This window comes from Melanerpes formicivorus, unplaced genomic scaffold (genome assembly GCF_026170545.1).
Source record: "Melanerpes formicivorus ecotype bairdi unplaced genomic scaffold, bMelFor1.0.p_v2 SCAF_46, whole genome shotgun sequence".
Lineage (NCBI taxonomy): Eukaryota > Metazoa > Chordata > Aves > Piciformes > Picidae > Melanerpes > Melanerpes formicivorus.
The window spans coordinates 4,565,137-4,591,022 of NW_027142398.1; the positions used below are offsets into that span (position 1 = coordinate 4,565,137).

General features: G+C 62.5%; 1 protein-coding gene across 1 annotated transcript; it reads left to right on the forward strand.

Moving 5' to 3' along the window:
• The first annotated feature begins 317 nt into the window (after positions 1-317).
• Positions 318-25,674, forward strand: TFEB (transcription factor EB). The gene is made up of 9 exons (XM_068159782.1): positions 318-560; positions 18,677-18,920; positions 19,544-19,798; positions 20,144-20,224; positions 21,339-21,459; positions 21,629-21,685; positions 22,091-22,166; positions 22,332-22,479; positions 23,042-25,674. The coding sequence occupies exons 2-9, from the start codon at positions 18,726-18,728 to the stop codon at positions 23,480-23,482; spliced, it is 1,374 nt and encodes a 457-aa protein (XP_068015883.1). The 5' UTR covers positions 318-560; positions 18,677-18,725; the 3' UTR covers positions 23,483-25,674.
• Positions 25,675-25,886: the final 212 nt, after the last annotated feature.

Here is a 25,886-nt window from a genome sequence, read left to right on the forward strand (position 1 = left end):
CCCTGGGGCAAGGACCACAGGATCCTGGTGCAAGGGGCTGCACGACCCTGGTGCAAGAAGCTGCATGCCACCAAGGCAAGGGGCTGCATGACCCTGGTGCAAGGGGCTGGGCCACCCCCCAGCCCTGACAACCCTCCCCTCGTGGCGCCCCGGGGCTGGAAGCCGCTCCGTGCGTGGGGCAGGAAATCCCCGAGCGCCAGCTCTGGCTGCGGCCGCGGGAACTACAAGTCCCGGCAGGGGAGGGCGGCCCCGCGGCGGACTACAGCTCCCGGCGTGCTGCGGAGCCGAGCGGGCCGCGCCGCGCCGCGCCGCGCCGGGCCGGGCAGGGCAGGGCGGGCAGTGCTGCCCTCCCTCGGCGCGGGAGCAGCGGGGCCGGGCCGAGGGCAGCCGAACTGAGCCGGGCCGGGCCGAGTGGAACCGAACTAAGGCGAGCGGAGTCGAACCAAAAGTCGACCGTACCCGAACCGAGCGGAGTCGAACCGAGCCGAGCCCAGCCGAGCCGGGCCGAGTGGAGTCGGAGGGAGGCACTTCGCCGTTCCCCTCTGCCCCGCAGCCACCGGGTGAGTGCGGGGGGTGCCGGGGGGGTACCGAGGGAATACCGGACGGGGCGGGGGGGCAGGCGTGCAGCGGGACCCCCTCGGGCGCGAGCCCGCTTTGCCCCCCCGTCGCTTTGCCCCATCCTGGGGCGCTCTGGACTCGTCCTTTCCCCCTCCCCCCCCCTGTTTTTTTTGGCTGTTAATAATAACGGACTCCCCCCGCCCGCTCCGCCGCCCCCGGGAGCGGCCCCCGCCGACGGCAGCTCCCGGCCGGGCTGCTATGGCTGCTCCCGGCGCTACCGGCTTGGAGCCGCTGCTTTGGCCAGGGGGGGTTGTCCTGTGGCTTGGCCGGGTGCCCCCCGCCCCAGGAAAAAGGCCGAAGGGTCCCGGGGGTTTCGAGCCCCTGCGGCAGCCGGAGGTGACCTGCCCGGGTGGCATTTACCAGCGTGACCCCCAGCCCGAGTGGGGAAACTGAGGCACGGATGCTCCAGCGCTCGGCGCTGATACCTGGAGCGCTGGGTGTGCTCGGGGGGTGTGTGGGGGTTTTCCGTGCACCCCCCCAGGGACAGGGTGTAAATCCCTCCCGGTCTGGTGCGGGCAGGAGAGCGAATGTGTGCCTGTCAACCCCTCCCCCCCCCCCCCCAACCTCAAACCCTGTCCCTGCTGCTTTGGGGGGGGGCTGCAAAAGGCAGGGAAAGAGTTGGGGTACCCCACGGCGCGGGGCTTTGAGGGGGTCGCCGAGAGGACCTTTTGACACACTGCTTGCAGCAGGGATTCGGGGGGGGGGGGCTGTGTGTGGAGAATGGTGTAAGGGGAGGGGGGGGACGGACGGACGGACGGACGGACGGGGACGGTGTACAATTAATGATATTCACGAATTAATTGCGAAGCAGGAAGGGATTACGCCAGCCCTCATGCCCGTGGCCTCCTCCAAAGCTTCAGTGAGTCAGATGATGGGGAAATTTCCTCCAAAACAAAGCAAAAAAGGGCAAAAAAAAAAAAAAAAAAAAGGGCAAAAAAAAAAAATGAAAGAGAGGAAAAAAAAAAGAGAGGAAAAAAAACCCAACCCAAACCCCAGCGGCGGCGATTCGGTGATTGTTGTGCTCCTGGCAGATAAATAAATCAACCCCTGCGAGCCCGGGGACAAGCAGGGCTGGCTTCCAGGAATCCCAGCAGTGCTCCTGCGCCGTCCCAGCCCTTGGGCCGTGGGGGGAGTTTGGGATTTGTTTTATATAACAGCCGAGAGTGGAGCAGGAGCAGGAGCAGGCAGCGGAGCTCTCGCTGCACTTGGGAGGACTTTCCCCCCCTCCCCCTCCCCCTTCCCCCTTCCTCTCCTCCTTGGTTTTGTTTATTATTATTTCTTTTTTTGTTTTTTGGTGCTGTTGTTGCCCTTCCCCTGCAGCCTCCCCCCCGCCCCCCCCTGCCGTGTTGGGCTGGCTTCATGCACGGCTGCTCCTGCAGCCGGGGGAGGGAGCAGGGCTGGTTTCTCCCTGCTGCAGGTGCTGCTGGTGGCCGAGCCGGTGCTTACCTGCTGCTGGGGGAGCCGGCAGCCAAGAGCATGGCGTGGCCGGGGGGGCTGGGGAATTTGGGAGTGGGGCTGTTGGGAGATGAGAAACCACCGGATTGAGGCTGCGGAGGAAGGGGGGAGGTGGGCGCTGATGGCCCCGGCGGTGCCGGTGGCAAGTGCTGGTCCTGTGGGGCATGGAGGGGAAAAGCTGCTGGGTTATGGCAGGGATGCTGAGAGCCGGGAGGGAAACTGACATGGATGCGTGGAGGAGAGCTGGGGTCGTCTTGGAGGGATTTGGGGTGCGTGGAGGAGAGCTGGGGTGGTTTCTGAGGGATTTGGGGTGCGTGGAGGAGAGCTGGGGTGGTTTCTGAGGGATTTGGGGTGCGTGGAGGAGAGCTGGGGTGTTTTCAGAAGGATTTTAGGGTGCCTGGAGGAAAGCTGGGGTGTTTTCAGAAGGATTTTAGGGTGCCTGGAGGAAAGCTGGGGTGTTTTCAGAAGGATTTTAGGGTGCCTGGAGGAAAGCTGGGGTGTTTTCAGAAGGATTTTAGGGTGCCTGGAGGAAAGCTGACATGTTTTCCGAGGGATGCTGGGTGTGTGGAGAGGGAAGCTGGAGTGTTTTGTGAGGGATGCTGGCTGCACGGAGCAAAGCCGAGCGTGTTTTCCGAGGGATGCTGGCTATGCCTCCCGAGGGATGCTGGCTGTGCATTCCTAGGGATGCTGGCTTTGCTTCCCACCCCTTATCAGTAGGAAACTGCTCCGGGGTGGAGCTGGCTGCTGCACGGGGGCGATTCCAGCATCCGGGTGTTTGGGACGGGAGGTTGTGATTCCAGCCAGGGCTTTTTTCTCTCTTTCTCTCTCTCTCTTCCCCCCCCTCCCACGTTTCCACGGCTCCCAGTTCACAGCACGTGGTGTTGCTGGTCCCCCCTCCCGCCCCGCTCCGGCGCTGCGAGGAGGCTTCCCGCTTTGCCCGGCTCCGGTGGTGCTGCGGGGAAGGGGCAGAGCCCTGCGTGCGCAGCACAAAGTGATGAATCATCGGAGCGCGGCGGAGGGGACACTGCCAGGGCGGAGGGTGGTGGCCCCGAGCGGCACGGCTCGGTGGAAAAAAGCATCAGCAGCTGCAGGGAAATGAGGCTGGGGAGGCCAGGCCGGGGGGGTGCGACCCACCTCAGGGGAAAAAACAAGCGGCACAGGTACGGAGGGTGGAGTGGCAGAGTGGGTTGGGGCGGAAGGGACCTTAAAGAGCATCCAGCATCCAGCTCCAGCCCCCCTGCCGTGGGGCAGGGACACCTCCCACCAGCCCAGGTTGCTCAAGGCCTCATCCAGCCTGGCCTTGAACACCTCCAGGGAGGGCACAGCCACAGCCTCCCTGGGCAGCCTGTGCCAGAGCCTCCCCAGCCTCCCTGGCAAGAATTTCTTCCTCATCTCCAGTCTCAGTCTGCCCTCCTCAAGCTGCAGTCCCTTCCCTCTGGTAAAATCCCTCCCTGTGACTCTCCTCATTTTGTGGGTTGCTGTGCAGGGGTGCTGGGGTCTTGATGTTGTGATGGCAGAGGGGGGTCTCAGCTGTGCATTGCTGTTTCCCCCTCTTTTCCTGGGGGGTGCAGGTGGGAGGTGGGGAGGGATGGAGCTGTCCTGGCACATCCCTGCCAGCTCTGGGGACAGCTGGAGCCTGTGGGTTGGTTTTCTGGGGACATTTGGAGCTGCATCCCCTGCAGTGGAGCCATTTCATGACTGCCCTGTGTGGGGTTGTCCCACTGCTCAAAGAGGAACCAGGCCAGGGGGAAGCAACTTGCTGGTGTCACCAGAGCACAGTGGTGTCCCTGGGGTGGATGCCACAGCCTGGCAGTGGCACTGTGCTGCTGGCACATCCCTGGGCCAGCACTGTGGCATCCCACAGCCTCAGCCCATGCTGAGGCTGCCCCGTGGTGGTTTCTCTGACCCTCTGGTGGCTGTGGGCCATTTCCAGGGGCTGGAACTGGATGCTTTGTAGCCCTGTGAAAGAGCAGAGAGTGTTTGGAGGTGCCTGTACCAGGCCATGCTGCCTCCAGCCCCAGGGGCATCCTGTGGTGACCTTTCTGTGGTGGCATCACCTCTGCAAGCCCTTGCCAGGCAGCACCTTGGGCTTTGCTGAGCTGTGCTCTGCTCCTGGGGCTCATCCCTTCTGCAGGGTGAGCTGGGGTCACTGTCACCCTTGCAGCTCCTTTGGTGTCACCTTTGAAGAGAGAAGGAAGAGCCCTGAAGATGCAGCACGTTTGTGCTTTGGCTTTCTCCCTCACTGGTGTCTCCAGTACTGCCCCCATGGTTCCCCCAGTTCATTGCCCTCTGGCAGGGCTGGTGCCTGGCACTTGGCCTTGGGTCAGGGTGTGTTTTCCTTGTGGATTTAGGTGCAGGCAGGGTCCCACCACCTGGCCAGCCCAGGAATGCAGCAGGCTGAGCTTTGTGCTCCAGGGTGAGCTCTGGCTCCTGCTCCTCACCTTTGAGTGACAGCCAGGAGCTGGCTGGAGGGGACAAGAAAACTGGGAATGATGGGCAGGATGTGATGCCAGCCCTGGTCCTGCCCTGCTGCTGCTGCTGGCAGTGCCTTTGAAGAAGCCATCCCTACTCCAACCTCCTTCCCCCTCACTTTCTGCTGGACAAACAGGCAGCAGAGCAAAGCTGTAAGCATTGAATTGCAAAAAGGAAAGAAAGCAAAGAAACCACAGGATTGCCCTGTGGGCAGAGGAAGAGCATGGTGGGAGCTGAGCCCTGGGCAGGGCTGCACAGTGCCAGCCTGCAAGGAGCAGAAGCAGCTTGGCATGTCCTGGGCAGGGATCCAGCCTGGGAGGGTGGTGTGGGGCTGGGTGCTGGCTGCCAGGGCTTGTGCTGTGCTGCTGCTCTGCAGGATGGAGCTCAGCAGCCCCACTCTGGCTACGGCTGCAGGCACAGGGGGTGGCCTGGGAGGCGTTCTGGGGAGCTGGGTGCTGGGAGCAGGATCGTGGGGTGTGCCCCAGTGGGACTGGCAGAGGAGGGTGGGTGGCTTCACCTGGGGGGGGTCACCTGGGGACTGCTCCTGGCCACATCCCAGCCCACAGTCCCCTCCCACTCTGCAGGGGGGGTTGTGCCATCCTCATGTGAAAGGCTCTTCTAAGGATGGCTCCCAGGGGGTTGTCACCTCCTTGCCAGGGCAGTCACTCCAGACGAGCTCCCCACACCCTGCTGCCTGCTCAGAGCCCCTCCTGTAGTCAAATCAGAGCAGCTCTCAGTCCAGATAAACCTGAAACGCCCTGGCAGGATCCTTCCCCCCAGACACATCCCTCTGGTTCCTTCCCATAGCTGCACCCCAGGAGCCAGATCCCTCTGGTTCCTTCCCATAGCTGCACCCCAGGAGCCAAATCCCTCTGGTTCCTTCCCATAGCTGCACCCCAGGAGCCAAATCCCTCTGGTTCCTTCCCATAGCTGCACCCCAGGAGCCAAATCCCTCTGGTTCCTTCCCATAGCTGCACCCCAGGAGCCAAATCCCTCTGGTGCCTTCCCATAGCTGCACCCCAGGAGCCAAATCCCTCTGGTGCCTTCCCATAGCTGCACCCCAGGAGCCCTACTTGGTTTATTTCTTGGCTGAACAGTTGTGAAGCTGAAGGTTTCCCCTTGCCCTGCCCCTGCCCAGCTCTTTCTGCCCTGCTTTGGTTGTCACCAAACCTCCACTGCAGTTTGTGTAGATGCTGAGGTAGCACCGGGTGCCCTGACCTGGGCACCTTCAGACCCCCCTTTGCTACCCTGGAAGGCAGCAGAGGGGCTGCAGGTGGTCCTTGGTGCTGGGGCACTTTGGTGGCAGGGGCTGCAGTGAGCTTGGGGCTGGGCAGGGAAGGTTTTGGAGCCCTGGGAAGAAGTGAGGGCAGCGGCTGTGGCCTTCACCCAGGCTGCTGCCTGCAGGCTGTGGGGTGGGGAACCTTCAGGAGGAAATGAGGAGGGGGTCAGGCTGGTGCAGTGGGGTCTGCAGCCTCCTGGCATGCAGGGAGCTTTTCTCCTGCCTCCAGCTCGCAAATGCCCCAGGGGGAGGGGGGAGGGTGGCAGCAGGCTGAGTGCTGGCTGCAGCTCCCCCCTCGGGTGCCGCTCTCAGCCCCGGCGCTGCTGCCGCTCCCTGGGCACCGCTGCGGGCTGGGGGCAGGTGAAGATCTCTCCAGGAGGGAGCTCAGCCTGGTGAGAAAAACCTCTGGGCTGCTTCGCGGTCAGACTGGTGGAACTTGTGCTGGGGAGGTGGCAGCAGCCGCGGCAGAGCCCCGACCCTGCCGCCGGCGGCACGGTGCCAGGGCAGGGGCTGGGTTGGCAGCAGGAGCTTCCCAGAGCCCAGTTTGACCTTCACGGAGCAGGACAGCAGCAGGCTGAGCCGGGGGGACAGGAAGGGAGAGGAGAAACCTCCCCTCCGGGGGTAAGCAGCGGGGGCTGGGTGCTGCCCCGGGCGCAGGAGGCGCTGCCAAGGGCCGGGACGGCGGCGGGGGGGGCCCTGGGGCTGGTCGGGAGGACCTGTCCCGGGCTGTCCCCAGCTCCTTCGGTGGTGCTGGGGAGCAGCTGGGGCTGCCATGGCGCTGGGGCTGCGCTTCCAGGCAGTCTGCCTCCTGGGAAGCTCCTGGCTGGGTGCTGGGGGCTGGCTGTGGCATTAGTTATAAATGTCCCCTGCTGGCAGCAGCCCTGGGCACGGCAGGAGGGAGGGAGGGAGGAGGGGAGGGGGTGGTGCTGGCACGGGGAGTGCCACCCGGGGCTGGGGGGTGCCACATGGGGTGGCTGCTGTCACCTTGAGCCTTCTGCTCCTGGAACCATGGCCTGGGGGTGCATGGAGCTCCGGGGGGTGGGGTTGGTTGTCCTCACTTCCCAGGGTGGTCTCTAGGATTTTGGGGGCACTTGGGAGATCTGAGTCACAGATTCACAGAAGGGGTTGGGGTGGAAGGGAGCTCAAAGCTCAGCCAGCTCCCAGCCCCTGCCCTGGGCAGGGACACCTCCCCCCAGCACAGGCTGCTCAGGGCCTCATCCAGCCTGGCCCTGAACACCTCCAGGGAGGGCACAGCCACAGCCTCCCTGGGCAGCCTGTGCCAGAGTCTCCTGACCCTGGAGACACTAATTTCTCCCTAATTTCCAGTCTCAATCTCTCCTCTTCAAGCTCCAATCCGTTCCCTCTCGTCCTGGCACTCCCAGCCCTTGTCCAAAGTCCCTCCCCAGCTCTCCTGGAGCCCTTCAGCTACTGGGAGGCTGCTCTGAGGTCTCCCTGGAGCCTTCTCCAGGCTGAACAGCCCCAGCTCCCCCAGCCTGTCCCCACGGGGGGGTTCTGCAGCCCTCTGATCATCCTTGTGGCCTCCTCTGGACCCTCTCCAACAGTTCCATGTCCTTCTCAAGCTGAGGGCACCCAGCCCCACGCTGGGTCACATCAACCCTGCTGGAACCCAGCTGGGGCCAGGGAGGGTCCTGCCCTGCCCCTTCCCCTCCTTGCTCCTTTATGCAGTGATTTGAGAACCTAACACCCAGGCTGCCCACAGCAGGCCAGGATTTGCTCCTGGGGTTGTGTGTGTGCCTGGGGGGGTCCTCACTGCTGGCTGTCTCCAGAGGTGGGCAGGGCAGGGCTGTGTGCCCTTCCCCACCGAGGCCCCTCCAAGGTCACCCCTGCCCTGCAGCCTCCATACAAGGCTGATTAATCACCCAGCCCCGGGCGGTGCCAAGCCACTGCCCCTTGGCTCATCCTCCTCCCTGGGAAGTTCTCCTGCCCCTTAACACTTTTATTTTTAATTGCTGCTGTGGGGGGTGTGGGGGGGGGGGGCAGCAGCTTGCAGCTCAGGCTGTTTGCACCAGCAGGCTGTGAATTCCCCGGGTGGGCACTGGACAGTGATGTTTCAATCAGGGCTCCTGCACCGTGCCAACCACCCCGCAGGAAGGGGCTTGGCTCTGCTCTGGAGTAGCCACAGAGGCAGGACCTGACCCCATGGTGGTGCCCTCAGCCCCCCCCAGCCCTGCTTTGGGGGCTGCAGATGTGCTTGGCTTGGGTGGTGCTGTGTGTGCCATGCCTGGGCTGTGCCATGCTGGGCACAAGGTGTTTGGGGGTGAAGGAGAGGGGTTTGGGGGTGAGGGAGAGGGGTTTGGGGGTGAAGGAACCAGGGTGCTGGTGCTCCTGCCCTGCCTGGGCTGTGCCATGCTGGGCACAAAGGCTTTTTGGGCTGATGCTGTGCATGCTGTGCCATGCTGGCCAGATGAGCTGCTTGGGGTGAAGGAAGGAGAGGCTTTTGGGGTGAAGAAGAGGCACTGAGGGTGAAGGAGCTGGCATGCCTGCTGCCCCTGAGCTGTGCCACACCAGGCAGATGGGCTTTTGGGGGTGAGGTGGAGGCTTTTGGGGCGAGGGAGAGGCTGTTTGGGGGTGAGGTGGAGGCTTTTGGGGCGAGGGAGGGGCACCAGAGCCATGCTGTGTGTTGTCAGCCCTGCAGCACTGCCGTGCCCAGGGGAGCTCTCAGGGCTGTGCCTTGGCACCCCCAGAACCAGGGAGCTTCTGGGTGGGCCCCATGTGTTCTGCCCTGGCTGTGAGACTCTTACCAGGGGAGCCTGGTGCCCAGTGCTGCTCTTCCCTCCTCCCTGGCACCTCCCTGCTGGGTGTAGCTTACCTGGGCAGCCTGGGGGGCACTGCTCTAGCCAGGGTCCTGCTGCCTTGTGCTAATGTTTGCACTGTGCTGGATACCTGGGCTGCTTCCAGGGGTGGCATTTAATGCATGGAAGGGAAAACATTTGGCCTCTGCCCCCAGGGCCTGTTAACAGCGCCGTGGGCCACGTTGCTGAGATGCCAGGGCTAAAAACGGTGCTGGTGACTCAGGCTCTGGCTGCTGCTGTCAACTGACCCTGCCTCTTATCTGCCAGCTCCCTCTGCCTTCTCCTTCTCCCTTTCAGGGCTGTGTGCTGGCTGCACAGGGAAGGTGCCTCCAGACAGGCTTGGGGTGGCTCTGCTCATCCACCTGCCTGCCCCAGCTCCTGCCTGCTGGGTGGGCACCGGGCAGGGCACCATTGCTCTCTGGAGTTGGAAGCTTACAATTTATTAGAATCATTAGAATAAACCAAACCAGGCTGGAAGAGACCTTCAGGGTCATGGTGTCCAACCCATCAGCCAATCCAACCCACACAAACAGCTAACCCCTGGCACCAAGCACCCCAGCAAGTCTTCCCCTGAACACCTCCAGGGATGGGGACTCCACCACCTCCCCAGGCAGCACATCCCAATGGGCAATCACTCTCTGTGTAGAGCTTCTTCCTAACATCCAACCTGAACCTCCCCTGGCACAGCCTGAGACTGTGTCCTCTTGTTCTGGTGCTGGCTGCCTGGGAGAAGAGACCAACCCCCACCTGGCTCCAGCCTCCCTTCAGGCAGTTGTAGAGAGTGATAAGGTCTCCCCTGAGCCTCCTCTTCTCCAGGCTAAGCAACCCCAGCTCCCTCAGCCTCTCCTCCCAGGGCTGTGCCCCAGACCCCTCCCCAGCTTTGTTGCCCTTCTCTGGACACCTTCCAGCAGCTCAACCTCCTTCCTAACCTGAGGAGCCCAGAACTGGACACAGGACTCGAGGTGTGGCCTCAGCAGTGCAGTGTCCAGGGGCAGAATGACCTCCCTGCTCCTGCTGGCCACACTGTCCCTGATGCAGGCCAGGATGCCATTGGCCCTCTTGGCTGCCTGGGCACACTGCAGGCTCATGTTCAGCCTCCCATCAACCAGGACCCCCAGGTCCCTCTCTGCCTGGCTGCTCTCAGCCACTCTGCCCCCAGCCTGTAGCACTGCCTGGGGTTGCTGTGGCCAATGTGCAGCCCCTGGCACTTGGATGTGTTCAATCTCCTGCCCTTGGCCTCTGCCCATCTGCCCAGCCTGGCCAGGTCCCTCTGCAGAGCCTCTCTGCCCTCCAGCAGCTCAACTCCTGCCCCCAGCTTGGTGTCACCTGCACAGTCACTGCTGATGGACTCAATGTCCTCATCCAGATCATCTGCACCATCTCTGCCTTTCCCATCCCAGAGGGATGTAGGCTGGATGGGAGCTCTGCAATCTCTGGCCCAGCCCCAGCATGACCAACCTGGGCGTTAGATTGAGGTCTCTGGGGCTGGAGCTTGCTCTGCTAGCAGGGTTTGGCCACCCTCGTGGTGAGGAATCCCTTCCTGACAGCCCAGGCTGGGCCCTGGGGGTGCCAACCACAGCACTCTGTGCCTCTGTGCTGATGAAGATGAAGGACCCTGACCTGCCTTCCCCAGTCCCTGACACCAGGAGCATGCTGGCATGGCAGAGGTCACCCCCGTGGTGGCCTTGCCAAGTCAGTGTGAGTGCCCTGGGCAAGAGCTGCATGGGAGCTGATGGGTGCCAGCCTGTGCTGCTGGCAGGGTGGCACAGCAGCAGCTCACTGACCTGGTCACAGGGAGCTTGATCTGCTCAGGAAGGTGCCACAGTGCCCTCATGGGATGTTGGCACAGCCAGCATGGGCACAAAGGGGACGTGGTGCAAAGCAGCTTTGCAGGGTGGGGGTGAGGAGGGGTTCCCAGCACAGTGCCACCTGTGGAGGGCATCCCATGGGGGTCCTTGCCATCTTCTGGCTTTGCCTCTGCCATCCTGGCTGGTGCCTGCTTCTGTTGGCATTGCCATCCTGATGGGGACCAGCTGTGGGTGCTGGAGGGACCTCATGAGCTGCCCAGCAGGGTGCAGGACCCTACCTGTGCCATGCTGGAGGGTGAGGGATCACTGTGTGCCACATCCTCTAGAGTGCCAGGAGATGGCTTTTGCCCCTCTGGGTGCTCACTGGCAGGGCTGGCACTGCAGCAGGGGTGGCACTGCAGCAGGGGTGGCACTGCAGCAGGGATGGCACTGCAGCAGGGGTGGCACTGCAGCAGGGATGGCACTGCAGGCATTGATGGCACTGCAGCAGGGATGGCACTGCAGCAGGGGTGGCACTGCAGGCAGGGTTTGCACTACAGCAGGGGTGGCACTGCAGCAGGGGTGGCACTGCAGCCGCTCTGCCCGCAGCTCCCAGGGGGATGCGGTAGGTCAGACCCAGCCTGGGCACCGCAGGGCCTGGCCCTGGTGGCTGCAGCTCTCTGTGCCATGCTGTCTCTCAGCTCAGTCTCTCTGTGCCATGCTGTGGCTCAGCTCAGTCTCTCTGTGCCATGCTGCGGCTCAGCTCAGTCTCTCTGTGCCATGCTATGGCTCAGCTCAGTCTCTCTGTGCCATGCTGCCTCTCAGCTCAGTCTCTCTGTGCCATGCTGCTGCTCAGCTCAGTCTCTCTGTGCCATGCTGTGGCTCAGCTCAGTCTCTCTGTGCCATGCTCTCAGCTCAGTCTCTCTGTGCCATGCTGTCTCTCAGCTCAGTCTCTCTGTGCCATGCTGTCTCTCAGCTCAGTCTCTCTGTGCCATGCTGTGGCTCAGCTCAGTCTCTCTGTGCCATGCTCTCAGCTCAGTCTCTCTGTGCCATGCTGTCTCTCAGCTCAGTCTCTCTGTGCCATGCTGTGGCTCAGCTCAGTCTCTCTGTGCCATGCTCTCAGCTCAGTCTCTCTGTGCCATGCTGTCTCTCAGCTCAGTCTCTCTGTGCCATGCTGTCTCTCAGCTCAGTCTCTCTGTGCCATGCTGTCTCTCAGCTCAGCCTCTCTGTGCCATGCTGTCCCTCAGCTCAGTCTCTCTGTGCCATGCTGTCTCTCAGCTCAGTCTCTCTGTGCCATGCTGCTGCTCAGCTCAGTCTCTCTGTGCCATGCTGTCTCTCAGCTCAGTCTCTCTGTGCCATGCTGCCTCTCAGCTCAGTCTCTCTGTGCCATGCTGTCTCTCAGCTCAGCCTCTCTGTGCCATGCTGTCTCTCAGCTCAGCCTCTCTGTGCCATGCTGTCCCTCAGCTCAGTCTCTCTGTGCCATGCTGTGGCTCAGCTCAGTCTCTCTGTGCCATGCTGTGGCTCAGCTCAGTCTCTCTGTGCCATGCTGTCCCTCAGCTCAGTCTCTCTGTGCCATGCTGTGGCTCAGCTCAGTCTCTCTGTGCCATGCTGTGGCTCAGCTCAGTCTCTCTGTGCCATGCTGTCTCTCAGCTCAGTCTCTCTGTGCCATGCTGCTGCTCAGCTCAGTCTCTCTGTGCCATGCTGTGGCTCAGCTCAGTCTCTCTGTGCCATGCTGTCCCTCAGCTCAGTCTCTCTGTGCCATGCTGTCTCTCAGCTCAGCCTCTCTGTGCCATGCTGTCCCTCAGCTCAGTCTCTCTGTGCCATGCTGTCTCTCAGCTCAGTCTCTCTGTGCCATGCTGCTGCTCAGCTCAGTCTCTCTGTGCCATGCTGTCTCTCAGCTCAGTCTCTCTGTGCCATGCTGCCTCTCAGCTCAGTCTCTCTGTGCCATGCTGTCTCTCAGCTCAGCCTCTCTGTGCCATGCTGTCTCTCAGCTCAGCCTCTCTGTGCCATGCTGTCTCTCAGCTCAGTCTCTCTGTGCCATGCTGTCCCTCAGCTCAGTCTCTCTGTGCCATGCTGTGGCTCAGCTCAGTCTCTCTGTGCCATGCTGTGGCTCAGCTCAGTCTCTCTGTGCCATGCTGTCCCTCAGCTCAGTCTCTCTGTGCCATGCTGTGGCTCAGCTCAGTCTCTCTGTGCCATGCTGCTTCTCAGCTCAGTCTCTCTGTGCCATGCTGTCCCTCAGCTCAGTCTCTCTGTGCCATGCTGTCTCTCAGCTCAGTCTCTCTGTGCCATGCTGCTGCTCAGCTCAGTCTCTCTGTGCCATGCTGTGGCTCAGCTCAGTCTCTCTGTGCCATGCTGTCCCTCAGCTCAGTCTCTCTGTGCCATGCTGTCTCTCAGCTCAGTCTCTCTGTGCCATGCTGTCCCTCAGCTCAGTCTCTCTGTGCCATGCTGTGGCTCAGCTCAGTCTCTCTGTGCCATGCTCTCAGCTCAGTCTCTCTGTGCCATGCTGTGGCTCAGCTCAGTCTCTCTGTGCCATGCTGCTGCTCAGCTCAGTCTCTCTGTGCCATGCTGTGGCTCAGCTCAGTCTCTCTGTGCCATGCTGTCCCTCAGCTCAGTCTCTCTGTGCCATGCTGTGGCTCAGCTCAGTCTCTCTGTGCCATGCTGCCTCTCAGCTCAGTCTCTCTGTGCCATGCTGTGGCTCAGCTCAGTCTCTCTGTGCCATGCTGTGCCTCAGCTCAGTCTCTCTGTGCCATGCTGTCTCTCAGCTCAGTCTCTCTGTGCCATGCTGTGGCTCAGCTCAGTCTCTCTGTGCCATGCTGCTGCTCAGCTCAGTCTCTCTGTGCCATGCTCTCAGCTCAGTCTCTCTGTGCCATGCTGCTGCTCAGCTCAGTCTCTCTGTGCCATGCTGTCTCTCAGCTCAGTCTCTCTGTGCCATGCTCTCAGCTCAGTCTCTCTGTGCCATGCTGTCTCTCAGCTCAGTCTCTCTGTGCCATGCTGCTTCTCAGCTCTGTCTCTCTGTGCCATGCTGTCCCTCAGCTCAGTCTCTCTGTGCCATGCTGTCTCTCAGCTCAGTCTCTCTGTGCCATGCTGTGGCTCAGCTCAGTCTCTCTGTGCCATGCTGTCCCTCAGCTCACTCTCTCTGTGCCATGCTCTCAGCTCACTCTCTCTGTGCCATGCTCTCAGCTCAGTCTCTCTGTGCCATGCTGTCTCTCAGCTCAGTCTCTCTGTGCCATGCTGCTGCTCAGCTCAGTCTCTCTGTGCCATGCTGTCCCTCAGCTCAGTCTCTCTGTGCCATGCTCTCAGCTCAGTCTCTCTGTGCCATGCTGTCTCTCAGCTCAGTCTCTCTGTGCCATGCTGTGGCTCAGCTCAGTCTCTCTGTGCCATGCTGTCTCTCAGCTCAGTCTCTGACTCCTGTGCTGCAGCAAGGGAACCCCAGCAGGTCTGGAGGCTTTTTGCCACTTCCCCCCTGCGTGGCTGCTGCCTTGAGTGCAGGCTGCTGGGAAGGAGGAAACACAGAGGTGGAGCAGCCCCAGCGTGGAGCATGGAGGAGCTGTGACCCAGAGGTGCCCCCCCCGGCCCTGCCATCCCACCCCCAGGTAACCCCTGCTCCATCACCCCCCTGTTCCCACGCGGTGGGATGGCAGCAGAGCCCACCCCTGGGCTGGGGGCACCCAGGGGGTGGCTTTGTGGGCGCCTGGTGGGTGGCAGCTTGGTGCTGTCAGGGCAGATCTTGGGGCAGGGCAAACACCTCTGGGCTCCTGGCTTGCTGCAGCCAGCCAGCCCCTGCCTGCCCTGCAGTGCTGCTGGGGTCTGGGGGGGGCTCTTGGGGTTGGGGTGCACCAGGCTCCCTCAGTCACCCCCCCTGACATCTCTGCCCCCCACCCCTGGCATTTGAAAAGGAGGAAGGAAGGCTTGGTCGGTGCTTGCTGTGGGGAGGAGGAGGCAGAGCTCTTCTCACTTCTTTCTTCTCCTTTTCCTTTTTGCTGCCCTCTTGGTTATCAATGAAGCAGCCCAGAGCTGGGGTAGGGGGGCACAGCATGGCCCCCACCCCAGCTCCCCTCCTTCCCCGGGGGTCCCCTCCCCCAGCTGAAGCTGCCAATTGATTTTTCCACTTGCAAAGGGCCAGGATCGACTGGGAAAGGAGCACGGGGCAGGGGCAGGGCTGGGAAAGGGGCACAGGGCAGGGGCAGGGCTGGGAAAGGAGCACAGGGCAGGGGCAGGGCTGGGCCAGCAGCTCCTCGGTGCGCTGAGCTTGGGGGTTCTCAGCTGCATCTGCAGGCCCTGGCTCCCTCCTCCTCCCTCCAGCTCTGGGGGAGGGGCTGGGCAGGAGCTGGCTGGCACTTGCTGAAGGTGTGTGTGTGTGGTGTGTGCCCACACGGCGTGGGCAGGGTGGGCACTGTGGGTGCTGCCTCCCCGGGGGCCACCCAGGGAGGGTAATGTGATCCCCCCCGGGCTTCTCAGGGGCTAAATCTGGAAACTGCCTCACAGCAGCTTTTATTTCTAACCCACACCTGGGCACAGGGATGCCAGAGCAGGAGGGGGTGCAAGGGCAGCAGCGTGGGTGTTTAGTCCCTTTGGGGTGGCACTGGGTGCTACATGGGCACAGAGGTGGCAATGTGGCTCTGGGTGTTTGTCTCTTTGGGGGGGCACTGGGTGCTGTGTGGGTGCAGGGGCAGCAGTGTGGGTGCAGGGGCAGCCGTGAGGGTGTTTAGTCCCTATGGGGGGGCACTGGGTGCTGTGTGGGTGCAGGGGCAGCAGTGTGGGTGTTTAGTCCCTATGGGGGGGCACTGGGTGCTGTGTGGGTGCAGGGGCAGCAGTGTGGGTGTTTAGTCACTATGGGGTGGCACTGGGTGCTGTGTGGGTGCAGGGGCAGCAGTGTGGGTGTTTAGTCACTATGGGGTGGCACTGGGTGCTGTGTGGGTGCAGGGGCAGCAGTGTGGGTGTTTAGTCACTATGGGGTGGCACTGGGTGCTGTGTGGGTGCAGGGGCAGCAGTGTGGGTGTTTAGTCACTATGGGGTGGCACTGGGTGCTGTGTGGGTGCAGGGGCAGCAGTGTGGGTGTTTAGTCCCTATGGGGGGGCACTGGGTGCTGTGTGGGTGCAGGGGCAGCAGCGTGGGTGCAGGGGCAGCCGTGAGGGTGTTTGTGCCGTTGGAGGGGCCCCGGGTGCCCCCCGCTGGCTCCCGGCAGCAGCTCCGGCAGCAGCCTCCCCGCCGCGTTGCTCGGCAGCCGCCGAGGTGGCTCCGGGAGCCGCCGCCGGTTGCTGAGCAGCAGCCCCTGCCCCGCTGGCTGTCGCTGGATGCGCTCCGTGGGCTGCGCTGCTCGCCGGGCTCCGGGGGGGGCTGGGGGACAGCTTGGGGCTGTGCAAAGCCCTGTGAGGGTCAGGGCAGCTCTAGGTGCCCCCAGGGATCCTGCAGCTGGAGCCCCCCCCCGCGAAGGGCTGCCCTGAGCGCGTTGGGCTCCTGCTGCAGTCAGCCCCAGAGGAAGGGCAGGAAAGGGCCAGAAAGAACCTGGGTGCTAAACAGCAGCAGAGATATTTTGAAGGGAGATTAAGTCCCTGGCTGCAGCCCCACATGTGCCAGCAGTGGGGCTGGTAGCTGGTGGTGGAGCATGGCTGATGCCTGGGCAGTGCCCCGGTGCTGATGGAGCCCAGCACCCAGGGAGGTTTTCACCTGCAGACCTCACCCTGTGCTGTGGGCAGGGGCTTGAGGGCCCCCCTGGGCTCTGGCTGCTCCAGGAAAAGCCTCCCTGTGGCCCCCCAGACAGCACAGATGGAGTCAAGGGGTGGAGAGGGGCCAGGGCCATCCACCCTTTCCCTGCTCCCTTCCTGTCCTTCAGGCTCTCTTCTCCCTCTCCATCTCCTTCTTGCTGCTCCATTGCCCACTCTGGGCCTCCCACTGCCTTCCTCCCTCCCTCCCCTCCTCTGTGACCCATGTGGGATGGAGACATGTCCTCAGCAGGTGCCCTGGCAGCACTCACTGGGAAACCCAATGCCCTGGCATGCCCTGGCTGTGCTGCCCACTCAGAGCCAGGCAAGCTGCTGGCTGGGCCCTGGGCTGGGCCATCGCTGGGGACCCCTCTGGGCAGGGACCAGCCTGGGCTTGCCCCTGGCCTGGGGGTGGCTCTGGCTCAGCAGAGCAGGCTCTGGATGTGGCTTTTCCAGGATGCCAAAGCCTCTTCACCTTCCCAGGAATAGGAAGCATCCCAGGGAGAGCCACCCTGCCCTGTGCTTTATTTCTGACCCCCTGCACCCAAGGGTGGCAGGATGTGTCCCCAGAGTGGGACGTGCCCCCCAGGGGAGGGTGCTTGCACCATGATGCTGGCTGGGTCCCCATCCTCTCCCACTGCCACCCTCCCCCTGGGGCTGACTCAGAGTGAAAGCAGAAGCTGCTCAGCATTTTGGGGGGGTGGGGAGAGGCCAAGCAGAACCAAGCAGATTATTTTAAACTTGACCTAATTCCCCACCCCCCTTTTTTCATCAGGCCCAGCTCTGGCCACCCTTCCCCAGCCTCACCCTTGGCCTCTGCTTTCCTCAGGAGCTTCCTGGGGCAGTGGGCAGCACTTCCACCTCCCTTCATCCCTGTCCCACAGTGGGGCTGGGGGTGGTGAGTGGGTGTCACACCATGGGTGGTTACACCTTGGCATGCTTCACGTGGCACCCTCCTCTCAGGCTGTTTGCCACAGCCCTCTTCATGGTGGGACTTGATGATCTTAAAGGTCTTTCCTGACCAGGATGGTGCTCTAAAGCTCCAGCTGATAGCTGTCCTGGGCTCCTCTTCTCCCATCCCCCTTCAGACAGGCCACCATGTCTAATTAATTACCTTCCCCTTGCTGTTCAATAGCTGCCTCTTGATCCATGTAATCGTGTTTCTGCCCATGCTGGCTTGATTTAATTTCCCCCTTAGGACATGGCCTGGCACTGTGTGTCAGATGCTTCACCAGAACCCCCTCTGCTGTACCCACTGGGGCTCCTTTGTCTGCAGCTCCCCCTCCTGTTTGAACAGCAGACCCCTCCAGGGCTGCCTGCTGGTGCTGCTGCAGAGCAGACCCCAGGGCTTTGGCTCCTGCCTGGGCCCCTGGCAGCCTTTGCTTTGGGTCCTGTGCTTTGCCTTCCATCCTACCCTCAGTGTGCTGTGGTCCAGACCCCATCCCATACAGCATCTCCTGCATCCCTGGCCCAGCCCTGTGTGGGTGAAGCCATCCTGCATCTGCCTGCCACTCCTGTGTAGGAAGTCATTCCACAAGCCTGGAAGTCTTCAGGAGCAGAGGATTCTGTGATTGTGGGGATGAGGTCCTGAGCAGCCTGGGCCGGTGGGAGGTGTCCGTGCCCACGGCAGGGGGGTTGGAGCTGGATGCTCATTCAGGTCCCTCCCAACCCACCCCAACCCAGCCCAGCCCAACCCAACCCAGCCCAACCCCTTCTGTGGTTCTCTGATCTCCCTCCTAGCCCGGTGTGGGAGCAGCCGCCCCGCACCCCCAGCCCAGCCCCGTGGAAGGCCGTGGGCACGCTGGCTGTGGCAGCTCTGCCCTGGGCGGGCGCCGTCCCCTTTGTCCGGGGGAACAAGGCCTGGTCTGTGCGGGGTGGGGGCCTCGCACCCCTGCCCCCCGCCCCGCGCTCCCTGCCGGCCCCGCACAGAGGCTGCCTTGTTCCCCCCGCAGCGGGGCTGAGGTTTGGGCACCGCCAGGCTGAGGCTGAGGCGCTGCCTCCTGGCACCCGCCGGCCTTTTCTTCCTGCTCTGCCCCTGCTTTCTCTTTCCCTTTCGGCTGCTCTGCTTCCTCCTGCTCCTTGGCTTCTCCTCACCCTTCTTGCTCCGCTCCAGCCCTCTGGAAGTCGGTGACCCAAACCTGAACGCGGCAGTGAGTGAGTCTCTGGGGGTGGGGTCCTGGCTGCTCCCTGCCTGCCCTGTTCCCCCTGCCCCGGGTGCCCTGGCTGTCCCCAGGGAGAGTGGTGGCATGGCAGGGAGCTGGGGCAGGAGGGCGAGATCCCCTCTGTCTGGCGGTGGGGAGATCAGCCTGGCTTAGTCAGCAGCTCCTGCGGGGACTCTGGGATGTGTGCTCCCTCCCCCCGCGCCTCAGTTTCCCTCCCCTGTGCCTCAGTTTCCCTCCCCTGTGCCTCAGTTTCCCTCCCCCTGCACCTCAGTTTCCCTCCCCCTGCGCCTCAGTTTCCCTCTGTTTCCCTCCCTTCCCCTCCCCCTGCCCGCCTTTCCCTCCCTGCCGCGGAGCGGTCGGGGCCTGACGCGCTGTGTCGTGCCCGCAGGGTGAGCTCCGTGCCGGGCGGGCAGCGGTGTGCCAGCGTCGGGCCGGCCATGGCGTCGCGCATCGGGCTGCGGATGGAGCTGATGAAGCAGCAGGCGCAGCAGGAGGCCGAGCGGGAGCGAGCGCAGCAGCAGCTGATGATGAGCTACATGCAGCAGCAGCGCCTGCCCGTGGCCTCCAGCCCGGCCATCAACACCCCTGTGCACTACCAGCCCCCGCCGCCCGTGCCCGGGGAGGTCCTCAAGGTAGAGCCACAGAACGGTCAGGGCTGGAAGGGAGCTCAAGGCTCAGCCAGCTCCAACCCCCTGCCATGGGCAGGGACACCTCACACCGCAGCAGGTTGCTCACAGCCACCTCCAGCCTGGCTGCAAACACCTCCAGGCAGGAGGCTTCCACCACCTCCCTGGGCAGCCTGTGCCAGGCTCTCACCACCCTCCTGGGGAACAACTTCTTCCTCACAGCCAGGCTCAATCTCCCCACTTCTAGTTCTGCTCCATCCTCCCCAGTCCTATCACTCCCTGACACCCTCCAAAGTCCCTCCCCAGCTTTCTTGCAGCCCCCTTCAGACACTGGAAGGCCACAGGAAGGTCTCCTTGGAGCCTTCTCCTCTCCAGCCTGCACAACCCCAACTCTCTGTGCTCACAGCAGAGCAGCTCCAGCCCTCTGCTCATCACAGTATCACCAAGGTTGGAAGAGACCTCAAAGATCAAGTCCAGCCTGTCACCACAGACCTCCTCCTCGTGGCCTTTCTCTGGACACCTTCCAGTACCTCCAGATCCTTCTTGTACAGTGGCTGGGGGCTGCCCCCCACTCTCCCCTGGGGATGCTGAGGAGGGTGTGGGGGGTCTCTGACGGTGTCTCCCTGCAGGTGCAGTCCTACCTGGAGAACCCTACCAGCTACCACCTGCAGAAGTCACGGGACAAGAAGGTCCAAGCTTACCTCTCGGAGACCTATGGGAACAAGTTCGCAGCCCACGTCAGCCCCATCAGCCACTCTCCCAAGCCGCCCCCCGCCGCCTCCCCTGGCGTCCGGCCCAGCCACGTCCTGTCCTCCTCGGCGGGCAACAGTGCCCCCAACAGCCCCATGGCCATGCTCAACATCGGCTCCAACCCCGAGCGTGAGGTGAGGAGGTGCCCCCGGCGTGGGGAGCTGCCCCCCTCAGAGGATCAGAGGATGTGAGGGGTGGGAAGGGAGCCCAGGAGGTCTTCCAGTCCACCCCCCCTGCCAGAGCAGGAGCATAGAATCCAGCACAGGGCACACAGGAACTCACCCAGAGGGGGCTGGAAAGGCTCCAGAGGAGGAGACTCCACAGCCCCTCTGGGCAGCCTGCCCCAGGGCTCTGGGACCCTCACAGCACAGAAGTTGCTCCTCGTGTCGAGGGGGAACCTCCTGTGCTGGAGGTCAGCTGCCGGGGGAGGCCGAGGGGCTGGAGGGGGCTGAGCAGCTCCCTGGCACTTTCTCTTGCAGTTTGATGAGGTCATCGATGACATCATGCGCCTGGATGACGTCTTGGGCTACATCAACCCTGAAGTCCACATGCCCAACACGGTGAGTCCGAGGAGATCAGAGCCTGGGCTGCGGGGAGCAGAGGTGGCACAGAGGGGACCTGACCTTCTGCCACATGCCTGGGGCGATGCCCAGGTGCCAGCCCGGCCCTGGCTCCCCCCTGGGGCTGAGGGAGGGGAGCAGGCAGCGACATCTCCCTTTGACAGCTCCAAAGCCAGTTCCTCAGCTTCTCCTCCTCACTAATGGCTGCTGGGAGCCCTCATAAAAGCCAAGTGCCAGGAGAGGGATGTGGGGAGGGACCAAGCCTCTGCTGCAGCACAGGGGGGGATTCACAGAATGGTTTGGGTTGGAAGGGGCCTTAAAAATCATCCAGTGCCACCCCCCCTGCCATGGGCAGGGACACCTCCCACTAGACCTGGCCTGGAACACCTCCCTGGGCAGCCTGTTCCAGAGTCTCCCCACCCTCACTGTCAAGAATTTCCTTCTAATCTCCAGTCTAAATCTTCCCTCCTCCAGCTCCAGTCCATTCCCTCTCATCCTGGCACTCCCAGCCCTTGTCAAAGTCCCTTCCCAGCTTTCTTGTAGCCCTCTTCAGGTACTGCTCTAAGGTCTCCCTGGAGCCTTCTCTTCCCCAGGCTGAGCAGCCCCAGCTCCCCCAGCCTGTCCCCACAGGGGAGGTTCTGCAGCCCTCTGCTCATCTTGGTGTCCTCCTCTGGACCTTCTCCACCAGCTCCATATCCTTCTTGTGCTGGGGGCAGCAGAACTGGAGGCAGTGCTGCAGGCTGGGCTCTCAGGAGGGCAGAGCTGAGGGCTGCTCATGCTGGGAGAGGTTTCCCAGCCCGGAGCCCCCTCGCAGCGGCTCTGTGTCTCCGATTGGATCCGCAGGGCAGCTTGTGCCTCCCAGTGGGATTCATCCTGCCGAGCCCTGCTCTGATTCATCTGCCCTATTTTAGATGCTGGCCGTGGGAGGGGATCAGCAGTGCCCTTTGAAGTCCTGTTTTCTTTGCTCCTCTGATTATAGCTGCTCTGAGGGCCCAGCAGGACAATTACACCTGCCCAGGCTGCACACTCACATCCCAGCGGCCACGCAGCAGGGCTTGAGCCCCGGTCCCGCGGCCCCAGATGGAGCTAAGCTGCCTCTCCCTCTGCTTTGCAGCTGCCCATGTCCAGCAGTCACATGAATGTCTATAGTGGGGACCCCCAGGTGACAGCCTCCCTCGTAGGTGTCACCAGCAGCTCGTGCCCTGCTGACCTCACCCAGAAGAGAGAGCTGACAGGTACGGCCCCGGAGCAGGTGGTGCCAGAACTGGCTGGGACTGTCCCGTGCCTGTGGGTGGGGAGGGTGGCTCATGGGGGTGCTGGGGTGCTCAGGCACCAGGCTGGGGTGCTGGTGGGGTAAGAGGCAGCGTTGTCCCCTCTGGGTGACACTGGGGCTCTGTGTTGCAGATGCTGAGAGCCGAGCCCTGGCCAAAGAGCGTCAGAAGAAGGACAATCACAACCTGAGTGAGTCTGGCCCTGCCTTTCCCTCTCCCACCCCTCCAGCCCTTTCCCTATCCCTCTTCATCCTCTCTGGGCCTGGGGTACCCCCTCCCCATCCCACCTCACTGTGAGGAAGTAACCCCCCAGCTCTTTCCCAGCTGTGCAGGATGTCTGTGTTCAGCAGACCCCTCCTTGTCCCTCTCTTCAGCCCTGGGGGAAGGTCAGACCTGCTCCTGCCGGGGCGATGGATGGGAGCAAGGTGCCAAAGGGTTGGCCCAGGGGGTTCTCATCCTCAGTCCCCCTGTCTCTGGAGGGTCTGGCCGGGCCACGATGGTGGCTCCCAACCCCATGAGCTGGGAGCAGCTGGTGGGGACACTGAGCTTCTCCTGCTCCTGCTGCCTCCTCACTGCCATCCTTCTCACCCTGCAGTCGAGAGGCGGCGAAGGTTTAACATCAACGACCGCATCAAGGAGCTGGGGATGCTCATCCCCAAGGCCAACGACCTGTACGTACCCATGGCTTCTGGGGGAGCTGGGGGGCTGGGGGGCTTGCTTGAGCCTTGTCCCCGTGGCAGGCAGTACCTTCAGAGGGCCTTTCTGGTGGAGCAGAGGTGAGAGGCCGCCTGGCCGGCAGGCAGCTGGCAATCCTCTGTGTCCATCCTGCGCGGCAGGGACGTGCGCTGGAACAAAGGCACAATCCTGAAGGCCTCTGTGGACTACATCAAGAGGATGCAGAAGGACTTGCAGCGCTCACGAGACCTGGAGAACCACTCCCGGCGCCTGGAGATGACGAACAAGCAGCTGCTGCTCCGCATCCAGGTGAGCTGCCCTCTGCTCTCCCCTCCCTCTGCCCCGCGCCAGCCCCACCGGCAGCTCAGTCCTGCCCAGGCGAAGGGCTGGGCCAGGGCTCTCCTCCCCCTGAGGGCTCTGAAGTCACCAGGAGCAAACCCTTCAGACAAACCAGGTCACTGCTGCGAGTGCTGAGCTCTGCTTGGGTCACTGTTTTCCAACCTTTGCTTCTTCTGTGGCCTCCTTCCCCCTCAGCCTGGTGGTCCCCCCAAGCCTCGTGGTCCCTCTGAACCCCGTGGTCCCCCTCAGCCTCGTGGTCCCTCTGAACCCCGTGGTCCCCCTCAGCCCCGTGGTCCCCCTCAGCCTGGTGGTCCCTCTGAACCCCGTGCTCCCCCTCAGCCCCGTGGTCTCCCTCAGCCCCGTGGTCCCCCTCAGCCCCGTGGTCCCCCTCAGCCCTGTGGTCCCCCTCAGCCCTGTGGTCCCCCTCAGCCTGGTGGTCTCCCTCAGCCCCGTGGTCCCCCTGCCCCTGCTGCTCCGTGAGCCTCTCCCTGTTTGCTGTCCCCACCGCAGACCTCCTGTGCTCTCTCGGCAGGAGCTGGAGATGCAGGCGCGCGTCCATGGGCTGCCCACCTCCTCGCCCTCCGGTGTCAACGTGGCCGAGCTGGCCCAGCAGGTGGTCAAGCAGGAAGCCGGTGGGGAGGAGGGGACGCTGGAGCCGCTGCTGCCCGCGCCGGACCCCGAGGCGCAGCTGCCGCCGGCGCCGCCTGCCGCGCCGCAGTCTCCCTACCACCAGCTGGACTTTAGCCACAGCCTGAGCTTCGACGACGGCTCCCGGGGCTTCCCGGACAGCCTGGAGCCCAGCCACAGCGCTTCCTTCCCCTCCCTATCCAAGAAGGAGCTGGACTTGATGCTGATGCAGGACACCATGCTGCCCCTGGCCTCCGACCCCCTCTTCTCGGCCATGTCCCCCGAGGCCTCCAAGGCCAGCAGTCGCCGGAGCAGCTTCAGCATGGAGGACGCAGACATGCTGTGACCGAGGAGCTGCTCCAGCAGCAGGGGCAAGGACTGGGCCTTGGAGCTTGGTTAGTGAAGCTGAGGGCTCTGCCCTGGCAGGAGCAGCCCCTCCTGCCCTGCACTTGAACCTTTGTAGGAGTTTCCTTTTCTCTATGCAATGGGGGCTGGGGCCGGGGCTGGCTGGGGCTGCCCTGGCTTGTGCAAGCTTTTCTTTTTGCCCAGGGAGCCTCCTTGGCTTCCATGGCCTTGGCCTGGCTGCAGATTCCCCAGCCCTGGGAGTGTGATCTGGGCTGCTTTGCCTTTCAGCAAAACCCTCCTGGACCCAACCCCTTTCCCCAGGGTGCTGGCTTGGAGCTGGAGCCAGCAGGAGCCTTCAGGTCCCTGGGAAGAGAAGAGAAGAGAAGAGAGGGACAATGCTCAGTGCTTTTGGTCTGGCTTGCTGCCTCCTTGCCATCTCTCTCTGGGAGCCCATGTCCCTTACAAGTCTTCCCCAGAGGTGGCCTCTGAGCCCTGCAGATGCTTCGTGGTGCCACAGCCTTCCTTGGAGCACCCCCTGCCTCTCCTGCTCACAGGGAGGAGTTGATTGGAGCAGGTTAATTCACAGGGCACTGGGGTGAGCTGGGTCTGAAGCTGCAAGTGTAAGTTCCAGGCTTCCAAAAGAGCTGGGATGTGGTGTTTGATGCATGGCCAACCCCCTCCTGTGACTCCCTGCCTTGTGGGGGACCCCTCCTCGGGGTTTGGCAGCTCCTGCTACCCCAAAACCTTGCCAGCCTCTGGACAAGGGCTGCAGGGTGCCAGGTGAGCTTCAGCCTCCCTTGAGACATCCCCACAGTGGTGCCTCTGCCCCACCTGGCTCTTCAGGGGGAGGCTAAGGGCTTTTACTCTTACTTTTGGGGATACTTGTTGGAAGCAGATGTCCTGGGCAGGGAGGTCCAGGATCTGTCCCAGGAGCTGGGAATAGTTTGTACTGATTGCCAAACCTGAGCTTCTCCTCTCTGCCTTTGCCTCTTGGGGTTTGTTTCTCTTCCCAGTGCCCCCAGCTCGTTCCCCAGCCAGGAGAGCTCCGTGGAGGGAAGCTGCTTGGAGCTCTGCATCACCTTCTGCCTTCTCAGCCTGGCTGGTGGTGGGGAGGGGGCTGGCAGGGGAGGGGAGATGCTCCTCACAGGGTAAATACCACAAGCAGGTTTTTCAGGGGAGGCTGGGGAGCAGAGCCCAGCATCACCCCCTGGGCTGTGGGAGCTGTGGCTGGATGGAGCCCACATGGGGAGGGAGCCGCTGGGTGCACCCCATCCTGGACCAAGGGTGGAGGAAGTCATAGGGTGGGGACTGTGAGGGACAGCCAAGGAGGGACAAGGTTGTTGGGGGTGGATTTAAGACTGCAAGGTGGGGGTCAGCCCCAGTGCCCCCCCTGAGAGGTGCTGTGGGATGTGAGGGTGTGGGGAAGTGCAGAAGGTGGGAAGGAGAAGGAGAGGGAGAGGAGGGAGGTGTTGGAGGTGTCCTGGGGCAGGGCAGGGTCTGCCCACTGCTCTGCAGGGGTGCAAAGGGGTGAAGGGGACATCAGGGTGAGGGGCACTGGGCTGTGCCCTGGTGGGGTTGGGGCTGGTTCACAGGGGGCCTTGGCATCCTTCATGCACTGCCATTAGTGCCTGCAAAGAGAATCATTCCCCCCTGGCAGGGCAGCAGCCCCCAGGCCCATGCTGAGCACCCAGAGGTGGGGGTGAGCTGTGGTCACCAGAGGGTCTGCAGAGGAGCTTCAGGGCTGCCAGAGGAAACCCCTGGCTGCTGGGCTTGCTGTGGCTGTGGGGTGGCTCTGCTGGGCCCTCCCTGGTGGTACCCAGCAGGTGTGGGGCTGGCTGGGGGGGGGGGAGCAGGACTCCTGCTCCAGGCACCAGTGGGCAGAGGACCCTCCCCTGCTCAGCAGGAGCTGTGGCCTCTCCCCCAGCCACCAGGAAAGAGTTGTGGATTCTGATTTTTTAATCTTTTCTGGGGGGGTTTTGTTTTGTTTTTCCCTTTTGGGTTTTGGGTTTTTTTGTTTGTTTGTTTTTTGTTTGTTTTTCTTTTTTAATGCACTGTGCTCTGATTTGAAAAAAAAAAAACCAAAACAAAACAAAAAGAAGAAAAATTTTACTACTGTTTTATAAAGAAAATGTTCAAAAGAATGAACTGGAATGGAAGAGAAGAGAAATCAGTAAAATATATTTATTTACAACATCCTGGAGTGCTGCAGTGTGAGCTGCTGCTGCTGCTGCTGCTCCTGCTGCTGCTGCTCAGCCTGCAGCAGGGAAGGGTCGTGGAGCACAGAGCCACCAGAGCTGCCTTGCCCCAGGGATGGGATGGGATGGGACAAGATAGAATAGAATAGGATACGACAGGATAGGACAGGATAGGATAGGATAGGATGGAATAGGATAGAATGGAATAGG

Coding starts and splice junctions, on each gene's coding strand:
- TFEB (XM_068159782.1), top strand. CDS start 18,726: ATGGCGTCGCGCATCGGGCTGCGGATGGAGCTGATGAAGCAGCAGGCG. Junction 18,921..19,543: donor TGCCCGGGGAGGTCCTCAAG/GTAGAGCCACAG, acceptor GTCTCCCTGCAG/GTGCAGTCCTACCTGGAGAA. Junction 20,225..21,338: donor AAGTCCACATGCCCAACACG/GTGAGTCCGAGG, acceptor TCTGCTTTGCAG/CTGCCCATGTCCAGCAGTCA.